The sequence below is a fragment of the Triticum aestivum genome, chromosome 6B, assembly GCF_018294505.1.
Source record: "Triticum aestivum cultivar Chinese Spring chromosome 6B, IWGSC CS RefSeq v2.1, whole genome shotgun sequence".
Taxonomy (NCBI): Eukaryota; Viridiplantae; Streptophyta; class Magnoliopsida; order Poales; family Poaceae; genus Triticum; species Triticum aestivum.
Window position 1 is genome coordinate 543,036,604 of NC_057810.1, and position 18,734 is coordinate 543,055,337.

Consider the following 18,734-nt stretch of genomic DNA (forward strand, 5'->3'; position numbering starts at 1 on the left):
AACCAAACTACCGGCATCTGAATTGCTGACAGCAAAAGAATCAGGGGGGTCAGCTGGATGTGATATATAGACAACCTAAGCAATTTTATAGACCTGATAAAACAAGCAGCGAGTACAGAAGCCAATCATGATTCACGACATATCATCAGTCGTGGGAACGGATCATTAGCCAGCCGCGTAGTCGCACATGCTGCCGGACGAAGAAATCTGGAGTACATGGCATACTACGGACTAGTGCGCGCGCAGCCGTCATGGGCTCGGGTCCCCCACGTCTGGGGCATCTGTCACAACAGGTGGACCGAGGTCCCACCACTGCGGCAGCGCCCCCACTTTACGGCACGTGGAGGCTCTCAGCGAGTCATCAGTAGCCAGTCAGCTTTGTCACGGGCAGGTGCAGGTGCGCCCAAAAGAGCATTTCGTCGTGGAATAATCGCATTCCCCCATCACACGCTCACACCACTCTTCAGTCAAATATACGGGCAGCTTCGATTAACCACGTGCTCAGAGAATTACGCGGTCGCCACGGCACGGCAAATCTCTCGCTTGAAGCTTCAGATCACGGCGCGGCGATAGGATCGGTCTGTCTGAAAACTCCAACTCCAAGCCTGGCTTCAGATTTGACACGTTCCATTCTGCCCGGACACCGGCCACACCCACACGTCTAGTCCCACGACCGGAGACGCGTCCGTCGTCGTGAACCCGTCGAGCAGGGCCGATCTTGTACACACGCACGCATACGACCTACGTCCACCCATCATCATCACACAGGCAGGCATCGTCAGGTACAAATCTACAACCAACCAAGCACACGAACCCTGACCAAGACACAACAGGTTTCGCTCCGTTGCAAAAGCAGCAGCATCTGGGTTGCCATCAGCATTCAGCATTCAGCATTCAGCAAGACTCGGCCAATGCTGCTGTTACAGATTACAAATGCACCATTAGTAGTAAGGTAGATGCAACTTGTGTACGCAGCCGGCACGCAGCCATCACCCTGTACAACACCCCGCCCGCCCGCATCACCACATGAGCTGCTTGGCCCCTCTCTTCTTGACGACGGCGTCGAATCGGCCGTCGACCATGCTGATCTGGTCCATGAGGGACCGCCGTATGTGGCCCGGCGGCGTCTCGGTGATGCCCGCCAGGTACACGTCGGAGGAGAGGTCGAACTTGAGGGTGGCCATGGGCGTGTTGGGCTTCTTCACCAGGTCGTCCTCCAGCATGATCTCCGCCACCCGGGACAGGATGCTGAACGCCACCCCTACAAGAACCCTCGAGTAGGCCTCCACAATGGCGTGCCCCACGTCCTGCGCCACCCAAGGAGTTTTTTCAGAAAAATTGACAAGCAAGCATCCCTTTCACCCACCGGCATGTTGTGCCATGACAAACTTGTTACCTCGTTATACTGGACCTTCACGACGTCGATGAACGTTGGAGGCAGGTTGGGGAATCTGGACTTCAGAAGCTGGATGAGGGTCTCGACCCTTTCGATGCACGCCGACATCTTCTCCAGCTCCGACGAACTGTCCTTCATGAACTTCCACGAATGCCGTGCAGGAGACTTCCTGCTTCTTTCCTCTGAGATCCTTTGGTTCCATGCAAAAAGTGCACCTTCTAACCGGTTCATGGTCTCGAGCACGCTATGCTCGGTTTTTAGACTCAGAGAAACAAAGATTTCTTCGATAGGAATATAGTCCGTGGTTATGGCATGGTACAGGTCTTCACCCAAGCTAGATCTGCCAGACTGCAAGTCCAATCAAGTATTCATTACGATCATCAATTATACAACTCGGTAAAAAATGCAAGTAAATATAATTTGTGTCCTTGCCTTTGGAAGGGCGTCCATAACAGCCATGGGAATAGGGATCTGAAACAGGACTTGTTCGTTGATAGACTTGGCAGCTTTGAGGATTTGATGAACAAGTTTAGCCTGAAACACAATCCTTTTCCTCTGGGACTGAGATAGACCTTGTTCAGGGACACAAGGGGATGGAAGCCACCACTTTTTGGTCTGTCTTTCACCATTATTTTTGCCCCGGCCACCTGATCGGCTACCACTCTCCACGTACCAATACTCCGTGTCAACCATTGAGTCCAGAACTTCCTGCATATTTGGTTGCATACGCCATTGGTAAATCCAAACTGTCGCAAACAAGCATAATATGCGGAATATGCAATATTTGTTATGGCTAGATCGATGTTTTTTTTAATAGAGATGAAGATTGTGTTAGATCTGAATATCCATATAGTGCTCTCTATCAAAGATAATTTCAAGAGAGATGAAAACACAGTGGCAACATACAATTAGCATGGAATCAAGCTTCTGTAGAGCAGGAAGGTTCACATGAACATCTGAACGGGCCTTCGGGGTCATAATCTGCACGAAGCAACCAAACAAAATAGTTTTTACATCTCAGATGAACTTCATGCAAACAGAGAACACTTAATTCAGTTGCTCATTAGCCATTACCTCAAACATGCACCCATCTGCTCCATTTTGCTTTGTGGGTACCAGCTCGACCATGTAGGTCGTAGGAGAAAGCAACCAGTCCATTTCCTTCCGCCACCTGATCTTTTTTTCCTCACACAATGGTTCCAACTTCCACAGCTCTCCAAAAATAGTGGCTGTCATGGTGAACGCTCATTTTACTGATGATGATGGTAAACTAAATTGGGCAGCTTGTGAAGTTCAGTATACCTGAGAGATTGGTTATGCCATTGGACAAGGCCAGAGCAGCACAAACTCCTCTGGCACCTCCAGAAACGTCATCACCAAGCAGTAGCTTTGCAAACTTCTCCTTCATGGTTTCAATATCAGCGGCACTCAATGTATATGTGATTGGATTCTTCCCTTTGACAGGGAGTAGATGGATAGCATCGAGTGTATCCAACTCATAAAGTGAATGCTCCTCCTGCTTGCTCAGTGGAAGGCATTGGGAAGAGAAGGAAGAGCCATCAACATCTTTGCTGGAGGAGCAACTTGAAGCTTCATCTTCAAGGGAATCAGCGGTGACACAGCCATCCGCCCCTGTTGTTGCACTAACGCCACTATCCTCATCATATGAGGAACTGTTGAAAATGCAGCTCTCGAGGCCATTGTATGTCGTCACCTCTACATCAGTGGATATTTTTCAATTTATATGCACAACTGAAAAAATATATTATGGAGACATACGCACTAAAAATATTTGGTCAGATGCCACGGCACAATAGCACCTTAGCTTAGGATATTGCAAAGAACGGATTAAAATAGCATCAGGATATACAACTGCTATTGGATCTTTTGGGTCACTGAACTTATGCATGCGCATATATGCGCCTTATTAGCAGTAATTTAAGCAAGACTTGCAGCTCATCATGGTTTAAGGAGGAGCCCCAGTTAACCAAGAACAAAAACTGGAGCAATTATGAATATGTACAAGTCATTCGTTGCTTAGATAGGAGGAACGATAATTAAAGTAAGCATGGCAGCATCTGGGACTCCTCGGTTCACTAAAGCTTATAAAAGTGCATATGAGCACTTCATTAGAACGATAACGCAAGTAAGCCATTGATGTTCCTGGTGGTTTAAAGAGAACCCCCGGTTAACCATAGAATGGGTACAGCACAGCAATAAAGCAAACTAAGATTATAACAATCCATCTCAGGGAGAACTTTGAAAGTGCATCTGCAAAAGAATCTTGTGCATCTCTCTACGACAGTATAGACTACATAGTTGTGACCCAGACTTAGCTTAATCTAAACTACTTATTAGCTATAGTATCATCACAGAAACGGCATAAAAAAACGCTCCACTCAGTGCTAAACAAGCAAACAAATCTCCGCACCCCAAAAAACGGACATCGTATATACAAGTTACAAATTTACAATACAAATCCTGAGAGAGTCGCAACGTCCTTGTTCAGGAATTAAATAAAATACAGCAACTCATTATTTGTAACCCGCATTTCTATACAGAAACTAATTATCGACACTCCATCCAGTGACCTACGCCGCGCAAACCGTGATAGAAAGATTCTCACGAGGTGTACACACATTCTGCAGGCATATGCTCGCCCCACATGTTCGTAGACAGGCTATCCTGCCGTTACGCATTGTGGTACTAGCCAAGTCGTAGGCCCTGCTCTCCTCTACCTGCCCTGCGTCTCAAAAGCAGCAGCGTGCTACCACGTTAGCCCTTTTGCCCCCAAAGTCAATGGTGGCACAGAGACGCCGCACTTGGCGTTGCTGGGAGCGGCCGGGGCCCACACCACCCAACCCAGTAACCCCGCTCCACTCCACTCCACTGTATATAAACAACTCTACAGGAAGCTACAGAAATATACAAACGGACGCGAAACGGATGGCACCAGAAAGGGGCCAAAAAGTAGCCGGAGATAAGAAATCTTCACGGGTTCGAAGCAAGCAGCCGTTGATGGATAGCCAGAGGCAAAAGTCGGTGATTAATGGCAACCATACTGTAATCGGAGTGCCAGTGCTGTGTTGCCAGGGGAAGTTGAACGGGGCGTGAATGCCGGATCCTATCGATCGGACAAGGAGATCATAAACTAGTGTACTATACTAGCTCCAGTTGCCGTGTCTTTCGTGGCCGGTGATCCCCATTTACTCCCACGTCGCACAGCAGAGTGTGGCAGCCAGCCTCTGATGAGAAAGCACGCGTGCAGGGGTACGCGATGAACAGTGGGCTGCCGCAGGCCCTGACTTCTGGGTTCCGAATGACAGTACCACCCGGGCATCTCTAACAGGCTCGGCGGCTTTGATTTGAGCAGCTGAAAGGGTTGTAACTTGCAAGTAAAAGCTCCTAATTTCGGGCCAGATTTGGGACCTCCTGATGCAGCACGGCAGGGCGCCCGGGGTTTGCACACACGGGCATCCAACGGCTAACAGCTAGTACCACTACCAACTCGTGCACTCGAGTATAAAAATGGGTAACGAAGATACGAACATAAACTGCCTTGATGAACACCACGCAACAGATCAAAAATTTAGACCAAAAATGTCACTACCAGGACCTAAGAGAGAAAGGGTGAGGGGATAAGGGTCTCTCTTATGATGCTTACTTTCCGGCTCTTGGTCCATGTCGACGCTGAAGTCCTGCGGCCGCCGCCGGCAGCAGGCCAGCGTCTTCATCCTCATCTTCCTCCTCCCCGGCAAGCACGATCAGTGGGCACCAAACCTGAAACCCCAGAGACATCGCAACGGGCAGAAGAGTCAGACGAACTCAAAACCAATCTCAAAACTACTAGTAAATGCGCTGCCGCAATAAACGCGGGGAGCCGTACGCGGCGGCGATTTGGAGGCGAGGCGACCGGCGAACGGCAAGAGAAGGAGACGGGTTCCCGTCGGTACGGCCGCAGATTTTAATCCCCTCACCTCACCCCCTCCCTTTAATTTGTTTACCGCGACGCGCCACCTCCCTCGCCCACGTCCACGAACGAACGAACAATCGCGCCTTTTCAGATGCTACCGAATGATTGACGCATCAGCAGCGCAAAGGCAAAAGCGAAAAATAAAGAATTGCTAATGGAGAAGCAAATCTAGCGAGGGTATGCGGCTAAGGGATGCATTGACGGCGCGATATTGCGCATTTACTAGTTACTAATAATCGGAGGCGTCGACTGATGATAAAAATCCGTTGTGTGTCTTTGCTGTCCGGACGGGGATTTATGGGCGCAACGGAAACGGAGGGCGGTGCTACGGCTGGCTGGTGGTGACGCGTCAGGGGGGGGGGGGGGGGGGGCTCGCCGGTCGAGGCACTGGCGGCCGTGCAGGCGGTGCGGAGGCGTTGGGACTTTGAACTTTGAATTTTGAACTGGGCCGGTGGGTGGGAAGGACTAGGGAAAGAAACAGGGTTCACGAGGACATGGGCAGTAGGCTTTCTGTTGTGAGCTTCGCTATGCTATGCTAGCTTTTTAGTGCGGGACGACGACTGTGAGACGGAAAGCGATGACCTGAGAAAAAGATGTGGGGGCAGGGTGAAAAGAGATGAGGTGAAAACTGAAAAGGCCCCGAGGTTTGTTGGCTCGCGCTTTTCCTCCTCCCCGGCGTTGGTGCCGCGGCGAGGCGATGACGGCCTGACGACGACCTCTCGCAAGAAGTTGAGATGGGGCTGTGGAAAGGCAGCTCGCCTCACTACTGCCCTGCGACAGCTTTTTTCATGGCGATGGGGATGGAACGAGCAGGAATGGGGTTAAAAGGGGTCGGTTCGAGGGGGAAATACCGGGAGCGTTCGAGCTCGAATCGCGCCGGCATTTCTAGTGGGCGAGGTTCTTGCGAAATGTAGAGGCGAGGGGAGTGGTGGTACCTTTGCGGCGTCGTTCGGAGGCAAGGTGTCAGCGGCCGGAGCGCTCCGGCATGGATCTGCTGCCAAGGAAACAAGAGGTGATGAGAGAACCTCAATCAAGAAGGAAACCATGAACAGATGGAAATAAGACTGGCTTACCAGTGTAGATGGAGGGAGGCAGAGGCAGGCCTCGAGCGTGAGGAGACGGAGGAGGCAGGGCAGCGAAGAAGAAGAAGAGGGGGAGGAAGCGTGTGTGTCCCTGTGTGAAGGGGGGCTGCTGGTAGTGGTAGTGGTGGTGGTGGTACTCTGGTCTGTCTGACTATGTTGCGATAGATAATAAATGCGGCAGGAAGGGAGAAAAGAACAGAAAGCGGAGCGAAACCAGGAAGCCAAGCATGTGAGCGTGCAGGTGCCGCCGGATCAAATATACTACCCCGCAACCGCACCATCAACGGCTTGCCCCTGGGATTTGCTCCGTACCTCCAACCAACGGAGCCCACCCGCGCTAATCAGCATCTCATCCTGCTCGTCTGGCTCGCTCGTTCGCTCGTTAACCTCTCGCAGCCGGCAGCCCCGCTCCACCACGGGCTCGATGAGTTGAGATCCTGAACCCAAAAGAATGGCTTTGTTTTCTTTCTTTCTGGTAATCACGAAGGAAAAAAAAACCTTTTCTCGTCAGTGTGGTGTGGCAGCGACGCCGCCTACCTACCCATGACGACGGCAGCACGCGGGCGGGATCCAATGCTGCTGCAGCGGCAGCGGGCGGAATCGTTTGCTTCCTCCCTTCTCCTCCCTACCCGATCCCTGACACCTCATTTGTCACCTGTCTCGGCCTTCATTTACCCGCGGAATCGCTTGCCCTTTTCGTTTCCTCCTCCCCTCCCCCTGAGTGACCGATCACTTCAGCCCAGGCACGCTTCTACACTTTCACATTTCCCGGTCAACTTTACTTTTACGACGCGCGCGCAGGCGGTCGGTCGGAGCCGTCGGATGCCGGATGGACGGTTGAGATTCGTGACCGTGGTCTGTAGACCAGGGGTATCCGAGGTCTGATGGATACGTTTGACGTTCCTACACGTACCGCTTTGTTCTCTTGTGTCACGTGTGGCCACTGGCCAGCCATGCCACTACACACGTTCCCGCACGTACTACTTGTCATCCTGGCTGGCTCGATAGGTATACCGGGTCCTGGACGTACACGTAGTGGAATGAAAACAGACGCCATTGATGTACGTGAAGCCGGCCGGAAGAATGGAAGGGGGATAGGGACAAATCACCAGGCGGGTAGAATAGGCAAGAATGCGTGCAAAGTTTTTGGTCCCCAGCCCACTCGCACTCTTTCGGTTTTCTTTCCCAGGCGCGCGACGCGACAACGGGCGCATGTTGCTTCTCGGGCCCAGGGTTACGGACACGAACACACACGCACAGTGACAGTATAATACGGTACCGTGTGTATTGTACGTGCTGCTAGTGGTGGGTCGTTGGAAAGTTCGTCTCAGTGTGCGCACGCGAACTACTATCGGACCGGAGTGCCGGTCCCTCCCGCCGGCATCAACCATGGATGGATACAAAGCGTGTGGCGTGTGGCGTGTGTACGGTGCATCCATCGAAACTCGAGAGCAGTAATATGTGCGCACCGGCCGCGGTTGTCAAATACCCAACCACAAGTTTAGAGCTCGATCGAAAGCCCTGGGACTGGGATCCCCACCACGTCCGGGTGAACCGAAATGATAGGCAATCAGTTGCTACTTGTTCCTTTCCAACAAGAATCACATGTCTCAAAAATCATTGTCTCTAAAAGGTTGTAGATTGCTTGTACGAGTAGAATGTCAACCCGAGCATCATGCATTTGAACCCGTCCAAAACGTACGCTTCAAATCAACCAAAGGCCAGCACACCATACAGGACTCGATAGGACAGGGCGCATGAGTGATCCTGCTCAAGCGGACACACGGCTCAAATGCGGCCCCATTTCCCGTTGCACGCAAGCTATGCATACCATGGTGAATTAGTGATTCGTCCAGTATGTTCACTTCACTCTTCGCAAAAAAAAAGTATGTTCACTTCACATATATACGACCCCGTCCGGGCCACCGAAAGAGGGGAAGGACACGAGCGATAACAAGCGAATGACGATGACCAGCTAGCGCGCAATGCTCACTATCATCGATCGACGCACGGTCGGTCGGTCACGTGCCAACTGCCTTAGACGAGAGGGCAAGGCAAGCAACGCCTCATGAGTGTACTGTAGTAGGCCGTGCAGGTGCAGCACGCACGCTCGAGCCCCTCCCCTGTGCGGTCCAAGCTGCTGCTGTCCAGCAGAATGGAGAGCGACGCATCAGCGCACACATCACACACGCGTCACCTCCGTTCGGCACGTCGATCTTCGGGTGCGCCGGTGCGGGTAGGCCTCGGGTCGGGCGTTCCGAAGGTTTTTGCCTCTCCTTTTCTGGCACGGGCAGGCGCCGACTCTCACGCACGTACTACGCCCTAGGTTGCATCAAGGCCAAGCATATGTAGGGCGTGTTTGGTTGCAGTCTTGAACAGTACCCACATTGCATATACATTTCAACCCAGCCTGACTTTGAAAAAATAGCCTCATATGTGACATCTGCGAGTTGTTTGGTTGCCTGCATATGGACTTTCTGCATTAGAGGATCAACTTTGGCATCTTGTTTGGTTACCTGCATTGTCTCGTGCATGCAACTAACGTTGTTTGGTTGCCCGCATGAGGTATGATTAAGAGCTAGCACTTGCACCTAGCACACAGGGTTAAGAGCTAGCAGAGGAAGGGGAGAAGAAATGCAGTGTGCGTCGGACCATGGCGACTGCGGTGGATAGTGGTCATGGCGTCGTGTCTGACATGACGAGCATGGAGTCGTGGACGAGCGACACCGTCGGCGAACTAGTTGCGGTGCTCGCGCAAAGACAGTGGACAGAGGAGGAGAATGCAGCGCTTGCGCCATGGTATCGTCAGTGCCGTGGACGAGAGAGGAGGCCAAGATGATCGACGCCGGGAACGACTCCAGTGTAGTAGGGCGAGAGAGAGGAGACCAAAATGATCGACCCCGTCGGCGACGCGGCGAACTGCAGTGTGCACGAAGGCAGAGGACACAAGAAAGCAGTGTGCGCGCCATTGCAGCGTCAGCGCAGTACGAGGACGACAGAGAGTAGGCCGAGATGAGCGACACCGGAAACGACTCTAGTGCAGTAGGACGTGGGCAAAGAGATCAAGGGAAAGAGTTTCGGCGTCGAGAGGAATGAATAAAAAAGCTCTGAGTAGAGGACAGAGGAGCTCGACATGGCGGCGTCAGTGCAGCTGCAGTAGACTGTTGTTCAAAGAGAGATGCAACTACGATCGTCGAAACTAAAAACTTACAACATGAATGTTGCGAGGGACTGTGAGATTAGGCTGTTGGTCAAAGAAAATTTCAAATGATCGGTTGTGCGCGACGAATGTGACAAAATTCGTCCAGAATAGCTTCAAACAGAAATACAAGATTAAGAACTTACAGCCGACGAAACTACGAACCGATCGCTTGAATGGAACTGTAGCATCGAGGTGCATCTTTTTCGTATAGAGCTTACCTCGAAACGAAGCACCGTTGTGTAGATCAGAGAAAGGAGATTAGATAGAAGCTTACTCGAGGTTGAAGAAAAACCTAGAGTAATCAGCTCGCATCTCTCCCGTCTTCATTCGTGCAAGGGCCCGCTCGCTAGCGTGCTCGCCTCGGCGTGGCTCGCGAGAAACTGTCGATTCAAGTGTTTTCAGCGAGTCAGGCTCTAGGCTTTTTTAAAAAGCGTGCGATGCGATCTCAACAATGAAAACGGACAACCAAACAGGCCTTTTCGCTGATTGGGTCCGATGCGGGCAACCAAACATGCCCATAGCAACGGATCGGAAGTGGCTCTCATACAAGACCGTTCATCGGCATAGCGCATGGCGGCTTCGTGCCGGCCCCGAAGCTTCACCGCGGCGTACGATGCCACGATTTTTCGAACTTCATGAGGGCGGTGACATGATTTGGAACGCCGATGGGATGGCAGACGTGCTCCGTGGAACGTGGTTGAGGTTCGCAATCACAAGGACGGTTTCGGGCTTCGGGCGCGGCTGACGAGTGGTATTTTTCGGGGGCAGAAGCGAACGATTACGATTTGTGACAAGGAGCAGATCAACGACCCGCCGATCACTGTACGGTCCTCGAATTCGCGGCCGACCACCTTGTTCTAGCACGCCGATGCTGGTCGAGACATCTAGAAATGGGACGAGTTTTTCGCCGATGGGAACGACTGACCGGGGGAAGTCAAACGGGGATGAGACGACGGCGAAGCAACGCCGCTCCTGTGGTCTGCTTGAATCCTCGGCACGGTTCAAATGAGCCCAAGAGCTGCTTTGCTCTTCGGTGGTGAGCTCCCGGCGGGTTTGGTCATCATTCCCTGGGCGCCACGTTGGGTGTTTCCGTCCTTTTTAAGTTTGGTGTAATCGGGTAGTCCTTTTCTCAAAAAACTGCCTTATTAATCAAGTATGGAAAACATACAGACTTAGGAAAACCCTGAAACATATGTGAGCAACAGAGCACTATGACAAAAATAGAGCACCATTATTTTGCTCAAGTGTCTTGGTGAAAGATTGGTACACTTAAGAGTGCTTCTGCACTGTAATAATAAGTTAAGGAGAGAAGGTGTCCAACCTATCATTGATAAGATCATTAATAACATTTCTCCACGGATGCGCAAGCATCTCTCAATATGGGTCGGTGGACTTCACGGAGTAAGAGGTATGTCTCTGTGGTGGTAAAAACCGGGAAAACATTCTTGATTTCAAATATGGATTTTCTAGACCAAATTTGCTTTCATCTAAAACTGGCATTTTTTAGGGATTTTAATATGGCTCTGTTGACTAAATGGAGTAGGAGGTATTTCTCTGGTGGTGGTGATAACAATTGGCAAAAAAGGTCTAATTCTTAAATATGTAACGTCTAGACCTAATTTGATTTTGTCTAAAACTGGCATTGGTTCCCCCTTTTGGAAAGGGATGACTTGCACCATAACTGCTTCTACAAATTTTTACAGATGGAGAGTAGGAAATGGTGTCAACATTAGCTTTCGGGTTGATATTTGGTCAGCGGACTGTTCCTTGAAAACAGACAGGGCGATTTAGTCTCAGCTGCTCTTGCTCATGAAGTGTAGCAAAAAAGAAAAGGAAAACTGAAAATTTTCAACATCCAAGATATTCGGGTGTGCAATGCGCGTACAAATGTTAGTGGTGTTTCGACATTTGAGGAGGTCATGACGAAAAAAACAAAACTTGTTTTTTTCAAAACAAAGGCAAAAGTTTTGCCTCATTGATTAATTAAGAAGAAGAGAGTTGCCCGGTTAATTACGGAAAACCGGGCGAAAACCGATACAAACAACTCATACGTGTACTACTCACGAAGTACAAAACACCCACACCACTCAAGAGGCCCTCCAAAGGTGCAACAATCGCAACCCTCGACACTTGCACAACACAATGATACTCCTGCCAAACACACCGACAACGGCAAAACCTGAGCACCCTCCATCATGAAACCATGGACGCCTTTCGGATGGCGCCACTCCTCTTACTTTTGTCCCTCTTTGCTTTCTCCCTGCTTGGCTTCTCCTTTGAGGGGCAACCACTTGTCCTGCTAGATTGAGGCTGATCTGCTACCCATTTGTCAAGAAAATCATAAAACTCCTCAAATTTCTGGGTGTCAATGTCGTCCACCAGAAGGCTCCGAGGAGCCAACATCAACACACCAGCTGCATCGACATCCTCAACTAGAGGAACCATCGACACGACATCATCAACCGTATGGTCTGCCGACATGATGGACTCATGAACCTTCAGATGCTTAGATGACAGAGGCGAAACATGTCCCTCACACGAGGTCATCGATGAGTCAACCTCCAAATGCTCCACAAACAATGGCGAAGTATGGCTCAGACATCGCTCCCGCAGCTCGGGCATGGCCTCCAGAACCGGAGCCTGAAGCACGACGACGGATTCACCCTCAATGGTAGACAACACAGGGGACGAGGCCGACAGAGATGATGACCTGTCCCCAACACGAGGGGAGAAACATCCATATAGCTCTTGGTCCCCTTTCTCAATGGAGCCAACATTGGCCACACCAGGAGGGCGTGACATCAGAGCGGTTTGCGACAAAGCCGGCGCAAGGGAGAGACTGTTGGAAATATGCCCTAGAGGCAATAATAAATTAGTTATTGTTATATTTCCTTGTTCATGATAATCGTTTATTATCCATGCTATAATTGTATTGATAGGAAACTCAGATACATGTGTGGGTCCATAGACAACACAAGGTCCCTAGTAAGCCTCTAGTTGACTAGCTCATTGATCAATAGATGGTTACAGTTTCCTGACCATGGACATTGCATGTCGTTGATAACGGGATCACATCATTAGCAGAATGATGTGATGGACAAGACCCAATCCTAAGCCTAGCACAAAGATCGTGTAGTTCGTATGCTAAAGCTTTTCTAATGTTAAGTATCATTTCCTTAGACCATGAGATTGTGCAACTCCCGGATACCGTAGGAATGCTTTGGGTGTACCAAACATCACAGCGTAACTGGGTGGCTATAAAGGTGCACTACAGGTATCTTCGAAAGTGTCTGTTGGGTTGGCACGAATCGAGACTGGGATTTGTCACTCCGTGTAAACGGAGAGGTATCTCTGGGCCCACTCGGTACGACATCATCATAATGTGCACAATGTGACCAAGGGGTTGATCACGGGATGATGTGTTACGGAACGAGTAAAGAGACTTGCTGATAACGAGATTGAACAAGGTATCGGGATACCGACGATCGAATCTCGGGCAAGTACAATACCGCAAGACAAAGGGAATTGTATACGGGATCGATTGAGTCCTTGACATCGTGGTTCATCCGATGAGATCATCATTGAACATGTGGGAGCCAACATGGGTATTCAGATCCCGCTGTTGGTTATTGACCGGAGAACGTCTCGGTCATGTCTGCATGGTTCCCGAACCCGTAGGGTCTACACACTTAAGGTTCGATGACGCTAGGGTTATAAAGGAAGTTTGTATATGGTTACCGAATGTTGTTCGGAGTCCCGGATGAGATCCCAGACGTCACGAGGAGTTCCGGAATGGTCAGGAGGTAAAGATTTATATATGGAAAGTCCTGTTTTGGTCACCGGAAAAGTTTCGGGTTTTATCGGTAACGTACCGGGACCACCGGGAGGGTCCCGGGGGTCCACCAAGTGGGGCAACCATCCCCGGAGGGCTGCAAGGGCCAAGTGTGGGAGGGGACCAGCCCCAGGTGGGCTGGTGCGCCCCCCCCCCACAAGGGCCCAAGGCGCCTAGGGTTGGGGGAGGGGGCGCACCCACCTAACTTGGGGGGCAAGTTTCCCCTCTCCCCCCCTTTGGCCGCCACCCTAGATGGGATTGGGGCTGCCGCACCCCTTGGGGTGGAAACCCTAGAGGGGGCGCACCCCCCTCCCTCTCCCCTATATATAGTTGAGGTCTTGAGGGCTGCCAACAGATGAGTTTGACCTCTCCCTGGCGCAGCCCTACCTCTCTTCCTCCTCCTCTCCCGCGGTGCTTGGCGAAGCCCTGCAGGATTGCCACGCTCCTCCATCACCACCACGTCATTGTGCTGCTACTGGACGGAGTCTTCCTCAACCTCTCCCTCTCTCCTTGATGGATCAAGGCATGAGAGGCGTCACCGGGTTGTACGTGTGTTGAACGCGGAGGTGTCGTCCGTTCGGCACTAGGATCTCCGGTGATTTGGATCACGACGAGTACGACTCCTTCAACCCCGTTCTCTTGAACGCTTCCGCTTAGCGATCTACAAGGGTATGTAGATGCACTCTCCTTCCCCTCATTGCTGGTTTCTCCATAGATAGATCTTGGTGACACGTAGGAAAATTTTGAATTTCTGCTACGTTCCCCAACAGTGGCATCATGAGCTAGGTCTATTGCGTAGATTCTTTGCACGAGTAGAACACAAAGTAGTTGTGGGCGTTGATTTTGTTCAATATGCTTACCGTTACTAGTCCAATCTTGATTCGGCGGCATTATGGGATGAAGCGGCCCGGACCGACCTTACACGTACACTTACGTGAGACAGGTTCCACCGACTGACATGCACTTGTTGCATAAGGTGGCTAGCGGGTGCCAGTCTTTCCCACTTTAGTCGGATCAGATTCGATGAAAAGGGTCCTTATGAAGGGTAAATAGCAATTGACATATCACGTCGTGGTTTTTGCGTAGGTAAGAAACGTTCTTGCTAGAAACCCATATCAACCACGTAAAACATGCAAACAACAATTAGAGGACGTCTAACTTGTTTTTACAGGGTATGCTATGTGATGTGATATGGCCAAGAAGAATGTGATGAATGATATGTGATGTATGAGATTGATCATGTTCTTGTAATAGGAATCACGACTTGCATGTCGATGAGTATGACAACCGGCAGGAGCCATAGGAGTTGTCTTTATTTATTATATGACATGTGTGTCATTGAACAACGCCATGTAATTACTTTACTTTATTGCTAACCGGTAGCCATAGTAGTAGAAGTAATAAGTTGGCGAGACAACTTCATGGAGACACGATGATGGAGATCATGATGATGGAGATCATGGTGTCATGCCGCTGACGACGATGATCATGGAGCCCCGAAGATGGAGATCAAAAGGAGCAAAATGATATTGGCCATATCATGTCACTTTTTATTGCATGTGATGTTTATCATGTTTATGCATCTTATTTGCTTAGAACGACGGTAGTAAATAAGATGATCCCTCATTAAAATTTCAAGAAAGTGTTCCCCCTAACTGTGCATCGTTGCGAAAGTTCGTCGTTTCGAAGCACCACGTGATGATCGGGTGTGATAGATTCTTACGTTCACATACAACAGATGTAAGCCAGATTTACACATGCGAAACACTTAGGTTAACTTGACGAGCCTAGCATGTACAGACATGGCCTCGAAACACAAGAGACCGAAAGGTCGAGCATGAGTCGTATGGAGGATACGATCAACATGAAGATGTTCACCGATGATGACTAGTCCGTCTCACATGATGATCGGACATGGCCTAGTTGACTCGGATCATGTAATCACTTAGATGACTAGAGGGATGTCTATCTGAGTGGGAGTTCATGAGATGAACTTAATTATCCTGAACATAGTCAAAAGATCTTTGCAAATTATGTCGTAAGCTCGTGCTTTAGTTCCACTGTTTAGATATGTTCCTAGAGAAAATATAGTTGAAAGTTAACAGTAGCGATTATGTGGACAGTAGAAAGCTTATGTCCTTAATGCACCGCTCAGTGTGCTGAACCCCAAACGTCGTCTGTGGATGTTGCGAACATCGGACATACTGAAGGAAATATGCCCTAGAGGCAATAATAAAGTTATTATTTATTTCCTTATTTCATGATAAATGTTTATTATTCATGCTAGAATTGTATTAACCGGAAACATAATACATGTGTGAATACATAGACAAACATAGTGTCACTAGTATGCCTCTACTTGACTAGCTCATTAATCAAAGATGGTTATGTTTCCTAACCATAGACATGTGTTGTCATTTGATTAATGGGATCACGTCATTAGAAGAATGATGTGATTGACTTGACCCATTCTGTTAGCTTAGCACTTGATCGTTTAGTATGTTGCTATTGCTTTCTTCATGACTTATACATGTTCCTGTAACTATGAGATTATGCAACTCCCGTTTACCGGAGGAACACTTTGGGTGCTACCAAACGTCACAACGTAACTGGGTGATTATAAAGGAGTACTACAGGTGTCTCCAAAGGTACATGTTGGGTTGGCGTATTTCGAGATTAGGTTTCGTCACTCCGATTGTCGGAGAGGTATCTCTGGGCCCTCTCGGTAATGCACATCACTATAAGCCTTGCAAGCAATGTGACTAATGAGTTAGTTGCGGGATGATGCATTATGTAACGAATAAAGAGACTTGCCGGTAACGAGATTGAACTAGGTATTGGATACCGACGATCGAATCTCGGGCAAGTAACATACCGATGACAAAGGGAACAACGTATGTTGTTATGCGGTTTGACCGATAAAGATCTTCGTAGAATATGTAGGAGCCAATATGAGCATCCAGGTTCCGCTATTGGTTATTAACCAAGAATAGTTCTAGGTCATGTCTACATAGTTCTCGAACCCGTAGGGTCCACATGCTTAAGGTTACGATGACAGTTTTATTATGAGTTTATAAGTTTTGATGTACCGAAGTTTGTTCGGAGTCCCGGATGTGATCACGGACATGACGAGGAGTCTCGAAATGGTCGAGACATAAAGATTGATATATTGGACGACTATATTCGGACACCGGAAGTGTTCCGGACGTTGTCGGAGAAAACCGGAGTGCCGGAGGGTTACCGGAACCCCCCGGGGAGAGATAATGGGCCACATGGGCCTTGGTGGAAAGAGAGAGGGGCGGCCAGGATGGGCCGCGCGCCCCCTCTCCCTCTGGTCCGAATTGGACTAGGAGGGGGGGGGGCGGCGCCCCCCTCTTTCCTTCCCCCCTCTTCCCCTTCCTTCCCCCTCCTAGTAGGAGTAGGAAAGGGGGAGTCCTACTCCTACTAGGAGGAGGACTCCTCCTCCTTGGCGCGCCCACAAGGGCCGGCCGGCCTCCCCCCTCCCTCCTTTATATACGGGGGCAGGGGGGCACCCCAGGACACACAAGTTGATCTACGGATCGTTCCTTAGCCGTGTGCGGTGCCCCTCCACCATATTCCACCTTGGTCATATCGTCGCGGAGTTTAGGCGAAGCCCTGCGCCGGTAGAACACCATCATCGTCACCACGCCGTCGTGCTGACGGAACTCATCCCCGAAGCTTTGCTGGATCGGAGCCCGGGGATCGTCATCGAGCTGAACGTGTGCTGAACTCGGAGGTGCCGTACGTTCGGTGCTTGGATCGGCCGGATCCTGAAGACGTACGACTACATCAACTGCGTTGTCATAACGCTTCCGCTTATGGTCTACGAGGGTACGTGGACAACACTCTCCTCTCTCGTTGCTATGCCATCACCATGATCGTAGGATTTTTTTTGAAATTACTACGTTCCCCAACAATGGTATCAGAGCCATGTTATATGCGTAGATGTCATATGCACGAGTAGAACACAAGTGAGTTGTGGGCGATACAAGTCATACTGCTTACCAGCATGTCATACTTTGGTTCGGCGGTATTGTGAGATGAAGCGGCCCGGACCGACATTACGCGTACGCTTACGCGAGACTGGTTTCACCGTTGCGAGCACTCGTGCTTAAAGGTGACTGGCGGGTGTCTGTCTCTCTCACTTTAGCTGAATCGAGTGTGGCTACGCCCGGTCCTTGCGAAGGTTAAAACAGCACTAACTTGACGAACTATCGTTGTGGTTTTGATGCGTAGGTAAGAACGGTTCTTGCTCAGCCCGTAGCAGCCACGTAAAACTTGCAACAACAAAGTAGAGGACGTCTAACTTGTTTTTGCAGGGCATGTTGTGATGTGATATGGTCAAGACGTGATGAGATATAAGTTGTTGTATGAGATGATCATGTTTTGTTGAAGTTATCGGCAACTGGCAGAAGCTCTATGGTTGTCTCTTTGTTGCATAAGATGCAAGTGTCAAATAATTGCTTTACTTTATCGCTATGCGATAGCAATAGTTGCAAGAGCAATAGTTGGCGAGACGACCATGTGACGACACATTGATATAGATCAAGATGATGAAGATCATGGTGTCGTGTCGGTGACGATAGAGATCATGACAGTACTTTAGAGATGGAGATCAAAGGCGCAAGATGATCATGGCCATATCATGTCACATATTTTGATTGCATATGATGTTTATCTGTTATACATCTTATTCTGTTTTGTTTGACGGTAGCATTATAAGATGATCTCTCACTACTTATCAAGAAGTGTTCTCCCTGAGTATGCACCGTTGCCAAAGTTCGTCGTGCCCAGACACCACGTGATGATCAGGTGTGATAAGCTCTACGTCCATCTACAACGGGTGCAAGCCAGTTTTGCACACGCGGAATACTCAAGTTTAACTTGACGAGCCTAGCATATGCAGATATGGCCTCGGAACACGGAGACCGAAAGGTCGAGCGTGAATCATATAGTAGATATGATCAACATAATGATGTTCACCATTGAAAGCTACTCCATTTCACGTGATGATCGGTTATGGTTTAGTTGATTTGGATCACGTGATCACTTAGAGGATTAGAGGGATGTCTTTCTAAGTGGGAGTTCTTAAGTAATATGATTAATTGAACTTAAATTTATCATGAACTTAGTCCTGGTAGTATTTTGCAAATTATGTTGTAGATCAATAGCTTGCGTTGTTGCTTTCATATGTTTATTTTGATGTGTTCCTAGAGAAAATTGTGTTG

At 49.5% G+C, this 18,734-nt stretch overlaps 1 protein-coding gene across 3 annotated transcripts; it reads right to left on the minus strand.

Annotated features, from left to right (window-relative positions):
* Window positions 1-816: 816 nt before the first annotated feature.
* Window positions 817-6,688, minus strand: LOC123137901 (rop guanine nucleotide exchange factor 14). Of its 3 annotated transcripts, none has more exons than XM_044557785.1 (9): window positions 6,443-6,688; window positions 6,305-6,360; window positions 5,061-5,176; window positions 2,699-3,112; window positions 2,471-2,625; window positions 2,303-2,377; window positions 1,829-2,104; window positions 1,397-1,744; window positions 817-1,307 (listed from the first exon to the last, which is right to left on the minus strand). In XM_044557785.1, exons 3-9 carry the CDS (start codon window positions 5,134-5,136, stop codon window positions 1,020-1,022), a joined length of 1,632 nt encoding a protein of 543 aa, XP_044413720.1. In that variant the 5' UTR covers window positions 5,137-5,176; window positions 6,305-6,360; window positions 6,443-6,688; the 3' UTR covers window positions 817-1,019. The 3 variants fall into 3 exon arrangements, with proteins under 3 accessions (XP_044413720.1, XP_044413722.1, XP_044413721.1); XM_044557787.1 differs by having other exon boundaries at window positions 6,305-6,363; window positions 6,443-6,677; XM_044557786.1 differs by lacking the exons at window positions 6,305-6,360; window positions 6,443-6,688 and adding an exon at window positions 5,283-5,632.
* Window positions 6,689-18,734: the final 12,046 nt, after the last annotated feature.